At 64.3% G+C, this 11,520-nt stretch overlaps 3 protein-coding genes across 3 annotated transcripts in view; all 3 read right to left on the bottom strand.

Moving 5' to 3' along the window:
- Window positions 1-2,413, bottom strand: part of MNEG_0911 (hypothetical protein) — a gene marked incomplete at both ends in the record, with an annotated part of 5,017 nt that extends 2,604 nt beyond the window's left edge. The window contains 4 exons of the mRNA XM_014050605.1: window positions 211-519; window positions 958-1,550; window positions 1,750-2,125; window positions 2,382-2,413. Coding sequence (XP_013906059.1) covers window positions 211-519; window positions 958-1,550; window positions 1,750-2,125; window positions 2,382-2,413 — 1,310 coding nt within the window. The remainder of the gene's footprint in view (window positions 1-210; window positions 520-957; window positions 1,551-1,749; window positions 2,126-2,381) is intronic.
- Window positions 2,414-4,721: 2,308 nt separating this feature from the next.
- Window positions 4,722-6,721, bottom strand: MNEG_0912 (hypothetical protein; the record flags this gene model as incomplete). The annotated part of the gene is made up of 5 exons (XM_014050606.1): window positions 4,722-4,927; window positions 5,246-5,403; window positions 5,686-5,775; window positions 6,020-6,156; window positions 6,581-6,721. 5 exons carry the CDS (start codon window positions 6,719-6,721, stop codon window positions 4,722-4,724), a joined length of 732 nt encoding a protein of 243 aa, XP_013906060.1.
- A 1,174-nt stretch (window positions 6,722-7,895) lies between these two features.
- Window positions 7,896-10,774, bottom strand: MNEG_0913 (band 7 protein; the record flags this gene model as incomplete). The annotated part of the gene is made up of 6 exons (XM_014050607.1): window positions 7,896-8,086; window positions 8,346-8,510; window positions 8,669-8,941; window positions 9,211-9,292; window positions 9,617-9,855; window positions 10,075-10,774. The coding sequence occupies 6 exons, from the start codon at window positions 10,772-10,774 to the stop codon at window positions 7,896-7,898; spliced, it is 1,650 nt and encodes a 549-aa protein (XP_013906061.1).
- Window positions 10,775-11,520: the final 746 nt, after the last annotated feature.

An 11,520-nucleotide genomic window follows, 5' to 3' on the forward strand; every position in this document is an offset into this window, starting at 1 on the left:
GCCCCGCCACCGCCGCCGCTGTCGCCGCTGCTGTGCGACGCTGCCGACGCCACGGCAGCTGCCACGCTGCTGCAACCGCCGCCGCTGCCGCCTGCCTTGGACGCCGCCCTGAGCTCCACGTGTAGCAGGTCCAAGGCTTCGAGGCTCGGCGGCAGGTGCGCCAGGTCCAGCGGCAGCACGCAGGGCGCGGCACACCACGCCGCCTCGTACACGTGCAGCGTCAGCGACTCCAGGCCCGTGAACCGCGGCAGCTGCTCGAGCGCGCTGTCCCCAAAGTCCCCGCGCGCCAGGCCGAGGCGCAGCTTCCGCAGCCGCGGCCAGGCCGCGGCGGCGGCGCGCAGCGCGGATGGCGTCACTGGGCAGGATACGGACGCCTGCTGCGCGGGCAGGGCGGTCTGGAACGGCGGCCGCTTGTCGAACACCAGGGTCTCCAGGTTGTGGAGGGATGACAGCGCCGACAGGTCCCAGAGGGATGGGGCCGCGTGGGGGTCCTGGTACCACATTGATATCTTGAGGGACCTGCAGGGTCGGGGGGCGGCGAGGAGGTCGGGAGCAGGGGCACGCGCAGAGTGGGGATGGAGGGGTGGGGTCGGGTAAAGGTTAAAAAGGGGGATGGAGGGGCAGGGTAGAGCGGCCTGTTTGTGAGTATTGGGTGTGTTGGGGATGACAGGTCACATTACGGGTTGCAAGGGGCAATCAGGTTGACTCTGATGATAAGAAGGAAAGGCCGGCCAACACATCCTTCACGGCCCTGCAGCTGCTCAGGCATCTAGCTGCACCGCGCGACAAGCTGTCGGCCGCCATGCGGCCTCAGGGGGCACGAGGGGCCTGGCCTGCACGCTGGCCAGCGCAGCAACGCAGGCTGGAGGTGCTAGCATTGAGCTGCAATCCGCCACTGCGCTTTTGAAGTGCTGCCTCATACCTGAGCAAGCCAAAGTCACACCAACAGGGCCGCACCTGAGGCTCGTGCAGGAGCTCAGCAGGCGGAGGTAGCCTGGGCCCCCAAGCTTCCCGTACGACCAGGTCAGCCCCGCCAGCCGCGCCCGCAGCCTCGGCCCCAGCGCAAGCAGCGTCCTCTCCACGCTCGTGCCACAGCAGTTGAAGCGCAGCCGCAGGTCGGCCACGTGCGCCAGCGCGGCCCACGCCGCGCCGCCGAGCTGCGGGGCGTCGTCGGGCGCGCCTGCGAGCCTGTCGAGATGCGCGCCGGCGGCGGCGCCGGCGCCGGCAGCGGCGCAACGGGGGCGCAGGGAGGCCCCCATGACTGGCGCGCTCGCCATGCTCCTCAGCGGTGCCCGCCCAGATGCCGTCGCTGCGGCGGCGGCAACGGCGCCGCCCACCGGCAACATCTGCGGCTGGCCCGGCTGGGCCGGCTGGGGCGCCGCCTCCCCATAGCCGGCCGGCGCTGGGGGCGCAACGGCAGCGGGGTTGGCCCCGGGAGCTTGCGGCGCGGCGGTGCTCGCCAGCAGCCCCGTCGGCAGGAGCAGCTCCGCCCCGCTCAACTTAAGACTCTGGAGGAGGGGCAGCCCGGACAGCAGCTGCAGCGCAGCCCCCTGAAAAGTGCAGCAAAAAGGAGGTTCATGAACCGCAACGCAACGCAACGTTGCCGTGCACCATGCAGTCGCCACTTTGAAGCGCATGGTGGCGTGGAGGTCACAGTTTCAACATGCTTGGGAAGGGACAAGCACTCGCCACTGCTTTGCAGCATCGTGCAGCTCCCGGGGTCCTATGCCCCCCTCCGCTGACGCATACCTGTGAGATCTGGCTCTGCCACGGCACCCAACCCACCACCAGCCGCCTCAGCCGCGTCAGCCGCCGCAGCGCGAGCAGCCCCCCGTCCCCGACGCCGCACATGCGGCCCTGCAGCTCCAGCTCTTCGAGGCCGCTCATGCCCGCGAGCGCCTCGAGCGCCGCGTCCCCGGCCAGCAGCGGCGCGACCTTGCTGCGCTGGACGAGCGTCAGCGCGCGGAGCGGCGCCAGCGCGGCGGCGAGCAGCCGCAGGTCGAGGCCCTCGGGGGCGCTGACGTTGATGAGCCGCAGCGCGGCCAGGCGCGCCCCGGGGCCGGCGAGGGCGGCGGCGGCGGCGGGGTTGAGCTCCAGGACGTCGCTGAAGCGCAGCTCGAGGGTGCTGCGGCGGCGACGGGGCGAGGGGGCCGCGTGTTTGGCACAGGTTTGGGCTGGGCGGATGTTTGGGTGGGAGCGTGTCAAACGGGGCTGTTGCTCTGTAGACACCGCCAGATACTTCTTGACTGGGGTGCCCGCAACACGTGCCATACACAGAGCCCTTATATCCTTCGCGATTCACAGGGCAGGTGAATTAATTACAACACCCTGGCAGAGGGACCCTCCCGGGTGCTTGCTAGCACCCCGCCCAGTCCGCGCACCCCAGGCTCTTGAACTCAGCCACGCCTTGCATCAAGGAGACCAGGAGTTCTGGCACAGCATCAGGGCCGATGTTCAACCGCAGCTCTGTCAGGCAAGGAGCCACTGCACGCAGGTGCGCCAACTTGCGGTCCGCGGCAGCCGGGGCGCTTCCTGGAATGGAGCACTCCACCACTGCCGCCGCCCCATGAACGGCCGCATGCCACGCCTTGGAAACCAAGCGAGACGTGCGCACTGTGCGGACGTCCAGGGCGTGGGATAAAACGTGCTGCGGGCGGGTGCATTGGCGGGTACCAAGCATCCCGGCTCGATGAGATCACCGCTGCGATGAGTGCAGGAGAAACGGGCCATCACCAAAGGCACAAATGAGTCCTCTATACAAGTCGCATGCATCATGCGGACCCTGGGCTTCCCTGCCGACCTGGAGAGCGTCCAGGGGCAGCGATGGCAGGTCCCCGTCGCGTGTGTCCTCTATCAGGGTGTCCATAGCAAGTCTTGTTCCTAGTGCGACGGATTTTGACGCCATTTACCGCCTTCTAGTGCCTGCTCGGCGCAGACGTGGCCATTCCAGGCTGCTCCATGTACAAAACCTTCCTCCGAGACACTAACTATGCTCAAATACAAGTTTAATGATTGCTTATATCGTGTTGATTGCATGGCCCTGATGGCGACGCGATTTTTGCAATCCCATTCCACGGGTTCCCGAGCCGCTCTTGGACGGGTGTTGCCCGCAGGCTATCGTGCGATAGCGGATAGATCTTTACTTGTTTCCAGAAAAATGGATTAGACGTCGGCTTTGTGGTGACAGCTGCTGCGCCGCAGGGGCGACTCATGCCGCCACCTACGAGTTTGAACAAATGAACACTCCTTCCATGCTGTGATGATTGACACCAGGAAACCAACCATATCAAAGATGTTATCGACCCACAAGCACGCAAAGAGAGATTCATACACTTGCGTAACCACACTGATGACACACACCACACCGCCCATTCCCTCCCCTTGCGAACCTCGGCCGTCGTGCCGATCCTACTGTGGGTTAGCACTACAGCACCCTGCCAAACATCCAGATTGTGGAATATCATCCGCATATGGAGCCGCCACACTGACGAGGCCTCAAAATTCATCTGTCAACAACATGCCGTTTGTTTCAGGGGCAAAGTATCTCTGTCTCCTGCCAACAGTTCCTGGATCATGTATGCACTGCACTTGTGCATTTGTTGAAAAGGAAAGCTTACACTTTGTACACGCTGATCAAGGAGAAGGTGCCTTGCAGCGAAGGTGGAACAGCTGCTGTGCAGATAAAGCATGTGCAGGTTTTCGCGTCGCATCATTGGAGAAGCTGTGCGCGCGATCGCGTCATGTGCATCGCTAGCGCGCCTCAATCCTCGCACCTATATCCTTTTCATTCATGAGGCTGTCTTGCTTGTGCGTGTGCCCCGCACATGCGCCCAACACACGTAAAAGAGAGACGTCCGCCGCCATCATGAGAAGGAGGAAGCAGTTGGGTGGTGCGCTGGTGCACGGGCCGGCTAGCGGCAGTGCTGGCCGAAAACCCACGGGTTCATTGACTGCGGGTGGGGCGCACGCAGGGCGCCCCTTGCAACACCTCCGTTGGAGGGGGCGTGTGGTATGCGCAGGTGGTGCACGCATGCGCTCACAGGCAGACGCCCAGGCAATTTAAATGGCGTCATGTGAGTGGCATACTGGGCGTGCCTGCGCTGTGATGTGGACAAGGCGTGTGGACGCGGCCTGACCCCGGCTTCGCCCTGCAGACGGCGTCGTGGCCGATGCGCGGACTTGTCTGGGCCATATGCCCGCGGGCCTAGGCAAGAGGTTGCAGCGCAACTGCCGCCAGCAGCCTCCCTCGCGGCCCCTGCGCTGGGTGCGTGCTGCCCAAAAACAACAGGGTAATTGTCCGGCCAGGCAGAGGGGCCGAGGTCGGACCAAATCCATAGTGTGACGATAGCCAAAGGCGCGGGTGAAGTGGGTTCACGTGCCGAGCCTCCATGCAGGAGCAACCTTGTACAGGAAATCTAAGGCCTGGCGATGCATGTATAAGTGTGGCGTCCCGCGGGCGACTCGCGGCGGCACCACCACGCGCGCCGCTCGGCGGGGCGCTGCGCCGGATCCCCAGCACCCGAGATTGCATGCGGGACGCGCGGTCCGGCACAAACCAGACCGCATCGTTCAGAAGTCGATGCATGTGTTGAGTATGAAACGGCGCACAACCTCGCCGGTGCGGCTGCTGTGCTCTTGTGCAGTTCTCAAGCGTGTGGGGCCGCTGCTGTCCAGCAGCCCCCGCCCTCGCGGCCCGTACTGCACGCGCGTGGGCCCGCGCATCACGCCGCGCCGGGCTGCGCGTCGTCCGCGCCGGTGCGGCAGCCGAGGGCGGCGAGCAGCCGGCCGAAGGCGCCCGCGGCTTTCCTGGGTGCCTTGCGGTCGCCGGCGGCGGCGGCTTGGCTGCTGGAGGGGGTCTTGTTGCTGAGGGAGGCGCAGTGCACCGCGGCGTCAAAGGCGTTGAGGCCCTGCAGCTGCAGCTTGTCGCCTGGCGGGGCGACGCACGAGTTTGTGTGTGTGTTTGTGGGCATGTGTGTGTGCACACGCGCGGCAGGGGTGTGTGTGTGTGTGTGTGTGTCCCTAGCAACCTGGCGGCATCTAGCTGCCATGAAAACTCCTTGGGCACCTGCAGAGATGTAGCACGCCTCCACGTTCACAAATGCAACCGCACGCGCGCACACACACACACACACACACACACACACACACACACACACACACACACACACACACACACACACACACACATACACATGCATGCAAACGTGCCGCACGAGCAAACGCAGCTCATCAACAGGGCGCCCACCTGTGCCGGGCGCCCTGCAATGAAAGATGACGTCGAACTCCAGGCCCTCAGGGAGCTGCAGAAGGCTGCGGATCTGGCGCTCAAACGCGGCCGCGCCCTCCGGGCCAGGCTGCACCTGTACCTTGTACGTCTTGCCGCCAAAAGACACGCGCATGTAACTGTATCGGGGCCGGTCACGGTGAGGTTGCGGTGGATGATGACTCGGTGTTGTGATGCATAGTTGTTTTCTGTCAGGTGCATGAGCCTTCACCTGCTTGTAAGCAAGCGGTCACTGCTTGACAAGACATATCAATGCAGCAGATCCCTGCCTAATGCCGAGAAAGCTGGGCCAAGATACCCCTCCGCTGCTGTACCCCCTCCGCTGCTGTGCCCCCCCACTGCTGTGCTGCCCGCCCCGCCCTGCCCGCAGCCCCTGGCCCGCAGCCACCAGCCGCACTCACGGTGTCACGACCTTGGCGCCCGTCGCCTGAGTCATGACGGGCTTCCAATCCCGCAGCTCGGTGTGGCAGAAGCGGCAGACCCGCTCCTCACTGCGGGCACCAGAATCAAGAGCGCGGGTGGGGGCAGCAGTTGGCCAGTGGAGGGTGCGCCTCAGACTGACTGCTGTGGTGTAGGACGCAACCGAAGGGTCGAGAGCTAGCTGGAGGCCGCCTGACCCGCGCAAGGGCAACCAGCTGGCGCGATCGCAGCTGCGGTTGGCGCGTCCGCCGTCCTGCCCAGCAGCCCCACTGCTCTGCGAGCGCCGCGGCCCCGCGCGGCGCTAGCTGTGCTCACTCTCTCCCAGCTGAGTGCAGCTGCCAGCGCGCCAGGCACATTGCGTGCACGCTGCGGGGGCAGGCGCAGGGGCGCTCAAGGGTGCCGTGCGCGCCGGCTGGGTCCAGGCAGATCCAGCACACATCCTCCTGATCGGCCTGCGCGATTATGTGGTTGAGTGCGGGTGTTGATGACGTGTGCAGCATAGTCAGTGGATCTATCCCTGAGGTGCTGGTTTTTAAGGGTGGGCAGGACGCCGCGCGCAGCGCTTGCATGACGCAGGTGGGGTTTCTGTGCCGCCGTGCGCCAGGTGCGGCGGGATGCGCCATATCAGCGGCAGCGAGCTATCAAGAAGCCGCAGGACGCCCTGCAACATTCCCTGCAATACCTACAGTGGCAGATAAATACAGCTGCTGCTGAGTGCGAAGCCCACGGCTGCCGATTGGCAGGCATGCGGCTGCCGCTGATAGTGGCGGGGCGGTCCCCTTTCTGTGCCCCCGTGTGGCGGAGGCGTCGGCGTGCCGCGGAACCGCGGTGGCCCTGGGTGACATCGTATCGCAACCATCAGGCAAGCCGCCTCACCGAGCGAGGGATTGGCTCAGACCGCGAGCTCCTGAGGGGTGCCCCCTTGCCACCACTCGACGAGCAATCTGAGAAGCTCTCGTCCTCTGGGTCGTCAACCAGGGCGGGGTCCACGCAGCTAAAGGCAGAGGAGAGCACCATGCTGGGCTCCCGTGCGCGACTGGCTGAGCACGAGACGCCCGAGCACCGATAATCGAGCAGGGCCTGAGGCGCGCGTGAAGAACGGCGACACAAGATGCTGCACAGCGCTATCCAGCTCGTGCACGGCAAGCTCCCCCACTTGTGGCCGTTGAGGGGCCGTGTCACCCGCTTCCTTTTGGGTGGTGTCTCCTCCAAATCCTTCCGTGAGGGCGGGCGCTTCGAGAAATTGCAGACGCTATGAGGCCCTTGAAACAGTGCGTTGCGCGCCCCGTGGTGCGATCTGTTACTGCTACGTTGGCTGCGATCGTGTGTGCATGGCCCTCGTGAGTGTTGCTTGTATGCGCCGACAGCGTAATAACATGCACTTTTGGCAGAAAAAAATCTCTCAGAGTGCTCCGTTAGCTTGCTCCCACAGGGTGACAACATGGCAGTCCTGCTGAAGGGGGGTGTGAAATGTGCTCGACCCGACAGCGCGAGCGGCGCGTGCTGCTACTCTGCCTGTGATACGGCTGAGTAGGGCAGCACAATGCCGGAGCATCAAACTCTCAAGCAAATGACATGTGGAAGCAGCAGGCATGGCCCTTTACAAGCAGAGTGGCATCGTGCACACTGGCCTTGCTGCTGATGCATTTGGGAGGACAGTCGCGTTGCCTCAACAATAAGGAACCAATAGCCCATTCTTCCAGCCGTGTGTTGGCTCTCAATCTTCCAGTGGCTATGCTTTGATGTTTTGAGCCCCGCTGCTGCAATGCGTTGTGCACTGCGCGCTGGTTTCAGTTCCGAAATGGTAAGAGCAAGCCCACCGTGGGCGCTCAGGGGGCGCTGCTCACAGCTGTTATTTTTACCACATTGACTGCACTCAGTCATGGCTACGCAGTTGCTTTGGTTGCGCAATTACAGTGCAGGGTGCACGAGCTGCCACCCACGGGGCGGGCGGTGCTCGGCAAGCTGCTTGTCGCCGCTGCAAGTGCCAGATGGTGATACGGGCAGGTGGTGTAATGCATGATTATGATGGTATGAGTGCAACAAGCGACTTGATGGGCTTAAGGCATGTACAATATGGACACACAACGCTTGTCTTCCTCAAAAGCGCCCAGGTGATCCGCGAGCACAAGCCTGAAGGCTGCGGTGTTTCCGCGGTCTCCCTCGACCGGCCGCTGCCGCAGCTGCAGCATCACCTCCGGCCGTCCGCAGCTGCCGCCACCGCAGCGGCCGCCGACAGCCGCGTCTTTCTTGAGCGCTGCATGGCGTCATGCAGGTTTCGGGGCCACAGCCGCGGCAGCAGCGGCTCGCTCCACCAGTTGTAAACGCTGGGCATGGAGTCGTGCGACTTCCACAGGAAGTTGATCGTGGGCCCGAACAGCCCTGCAGCGCCCGCACGTGGTGGGCCCTGTTGGTTCTGTGGGATTGCCCACATTTTTGTTGTGCCACCCAGGGCTTTGCCACAGTTGTGAAGCCCTTGCAAGCATGTGCCTCAATGCGGCCCCCTGAAACACTGCCCACTGACACGGTTGCTGCTGTGCCAGCTGATGCCGCCAGGCTCTACATCAAACAACCATAATTCAGGCAATGACTCCACAGCTTGTGTGGAACAGCGACACGCACGCTGAATGACACGCCCCACCTGGGCTGCGCTTGGTGCCATCTGGGGGTGGGTAGTAAAACCCGAGCTGTGCAGTTGAACCCCAAAAGGTGGTCAGCGCGGCCGCGTGGGCTCCATAGCTTCCGGCGCCGCTGCTCTCCCAAGGTCGCCCGCCGCGGCCGTGATTAAGCGCCGTGATAAGGTTGGCTGCGCACACGAGGCGTTTTGGAAAAAAAGAAAATTGTCAGCAGCATCGCTGTGGGAAGTGCCTGCTCAGCTCGGAGCGTCTCGTCATCAACTCTTGGGTGCAAGCTCTAGAACATGCACCAACCTTGTTGCCCACGCACGCTGGAAGCCGTGCTCACCATAGGGCGAGTTCCTGTGGTGGTCTACATTGAGATCTGCGCCCCAACCCTCGGAGATCACTGTGTGCATCTCGGTCCAAGACAGCGTGACGTCGTGGACCAGGGGCGACCCCACCCTGAACCGCGTCAGCAGGTTATCGCTGCCCCGCTCCATCCACACGCCGCGGTGGCCGTTCTGGCGGCCGCACGCGCACGCAGGCGTGTATCGCGGCTTGGTGTAGGATATTTCGAGGTCTGTGACTGTGCAGTGCTGCGCACCCCAGAAGTAGATGCCTGCGTGGGGCGAGAAGGTGCGCATAGGGGTTGTTTGGCCACCAGGCAACGGGTCAAACTGAGTAAAGACATCTGGAGAGGGCCGGTTGTAACGCCAGCGGCCACAATCAGGGATTCCAGGGTCAGCATGAACCACAGACCCTTGTCACCTGTCGACATGACACGCTTTGTTCCTAGTGTCCCAAAAGCACACTTGCAGAGCTCTGGCGGCCTGATTGCCACCGTCTACTAAAGCTTGCTGATACATCACACACCACGGGGGCCCTCACCTGCATCTGCGTCGACGATGCGCACGTTGCGTACCCAGCTGTTTGCCAGCTGGTTGAAGTGCAGCGCGTTGTAGCCGTCCTCCTGCAAGACACAGATTTACAGGGAGTTGGCAAATGCGGGGACGGCTGCCGGCAAGGTTGATGCTGCGCAATCACAGAGCCGCTGCAGCATGAAAACAGCATGGAACACGAGCAGCGGCAGCAAGGCCCACCGGCAAAACGCTGGCGCGTCAAGCGCTTTGCTCGCTTAAACATGGCAAACAGTGCCTGGTGAACCTGAATTGGGCCTTGCATGCTGCTGGGTGCGGCCGCGCGCATCCCTCCTGACCCAGGCGTCGAATAGTATCGGTCCAGCCACCAAGCGACCTCACACCACAAACGGCGACGCCCGCATCCGCGCCCCCACCTTCAGATGCCCCTTGTAGGTGTCCCACTTGAACTGGATCGTTAGGTGCTCGATCCCGTTGCCGCTGATCTGCGGCTGGAACGCGTGAAACCTGGGCGCCCACCTCAGGCTGGCGTTGGCTGTCAGGGGCCGCTCGATGTCAACGTAGTCAGGGCCGACCGCGGTGACGCGGGTGAGCAGGCGGTACGCCTTGCCCATGGCGTTGGACGTCATCTGGCCGGGGCCAGGGCACATGAAGCCTGCGCGGGTGGGAGTGAGGGGTGTGGGGGGCCAGCATTAGAAGGATTGGGGATCCCTCAGTTGCACTGGGAGCTGGTTTTTTGTGAGGGCTTTTGGTGGAGGGTTGGGGATCTGCAGCGCACACGCCGCTGGTCACCACTGCTCCTCTGAGCATGCACATGTTGCCCGCCTCTTCTCCTTGACCAAACGACCCCACACGCCCCCAGCCACGAACCCACCGTCGTTCATGTCTGTCAGCAGCCCCTTCAGGTCTCCATCCATCACGAACCGCACCCACTGCCCGACCTTGGGCGCCATCGCCGCCGCCTTGTCCACGTACAGCCGCGTGTCCCCGCGCTTCGCCGGCCGCATGACGTTTGCCAGAGCGTTCCACGGCCCCATCGGATCCCAACCAAAGAAGTTGATGAACCCGGCGGAGTGGGAGTACTGGGAGACGCCCTGGTTGCCCCCCTCCCCCCAGTCGTTGCCGTAAGCGTCCGTCAGGGACACGGGGATGTAGATCGTCGTCTTGTTGACGCCGGCGCCGCGGATGACCAGGCCCTGGCGCCGGATGTCCAGCTTTTTCTTGAGCACGTAAGTGCCCTCAGGGATGAACAGGACGCCCTTTTCCACAACGGGCGGTCGCGTGCGCCGCGGCGTCCGCGGCGGCGGCGCAGGGGCGCCCGCGCTTGGGGCCTGCTCGGTGGCCCGAGCGGCCGCGTGGGTGGCGGCGGAGGCAAAGGAGGAGAAGAGCTTGAAGGCCGCCGACGCGGGGTCGGGGATGCGGAACTCCGACAGGCGCCGCGCACGAGCGTCGGCGCGGGAGGTGGTGTCCATGTCGGCGCCGCCTCTGCCGTCCGATCCGACCAGCGCGGGCCGCACGGTGCCGCCGAGGTTGGGCGCCACCAACGCGCCGCCGCTCCGCGTTGCTTCAAACATTGGAGGGTCGAGCGCCGGCGGCAGCAGCTCGCTGCTTGGCGCAAGCTTCGCGCCGGCTGCATGCCGGCCCTCGCGCAGCCGCCGGCGTCTCGACCTCTCTGCCAACAGACTCGTCACGCTGCCACTGCCGTCGATGCCACCATCTGCTGCCTTCAACACTGGTTCCACCTGAGCGTCCGGGTCCTCTCCTGCCTCCTCCTCTTGGCTGAACCCGCCCGCTGCGCCTTGATCCGCGCCCATGCGCGCCAGCGGCGTATCGACAAGCATGCCTGGGAGCCCCGGCAGCCGCTGCCCGTGCGCTGTCGCCGCCGCTGCCTCTGCAGGGTCGAGCAGCAGCGTGTACGTCGGGTCGAGCGACCAGGCAACATGCCGCGCCGCTGCGCGTGACCCCTGGATCCGAAGCAAGCTGGCCGCCAGCGCAGCCGTCGCATCACGAACCTCCACGCCGCCGCTGCCGACGCCGACGTCGCCGCCACTGCTGCCCCTGCCCCTGCCGCTGCCGCTGCCCCTGCCCCTGCCGGCGGCGCGTTCCTTTGCATCGTGGTAAGCCTCCTCTTGTGCAACACCCTGGTCTTGGGAAGGGTCAGCCTCATCATTCGCAGCAAGCCGCCCAACATCCAAGTACTCAACAGCAGGCGCCCACGACAGGCCCGCATTCTCAGGCTCCTGCGGGCCGTCCCACGGCCTCGGCCCGGCCTCAGCCACCGCCGCTGGCGCTGCCGCCTCCTCCTTTGCTTTTGAGGCCT

Source organism: Monoraphidium neglectum (assembly GCF_000611645.1).
Source record: "Monoraphidium neglectum strain SAG 48.87 unplaced genomic scaffold scaffold00083, whole genome shotgun sequence".
In the NCBI taxonomy this organism is placed as follows: domain Eukaryota; kingdom Viridiplantae; phylum Chlorophyta; class Chlorophyceae; order Sphaeropleales; family Selenastraceae; genus Monoraphidium; species Monoraphidium neglectum.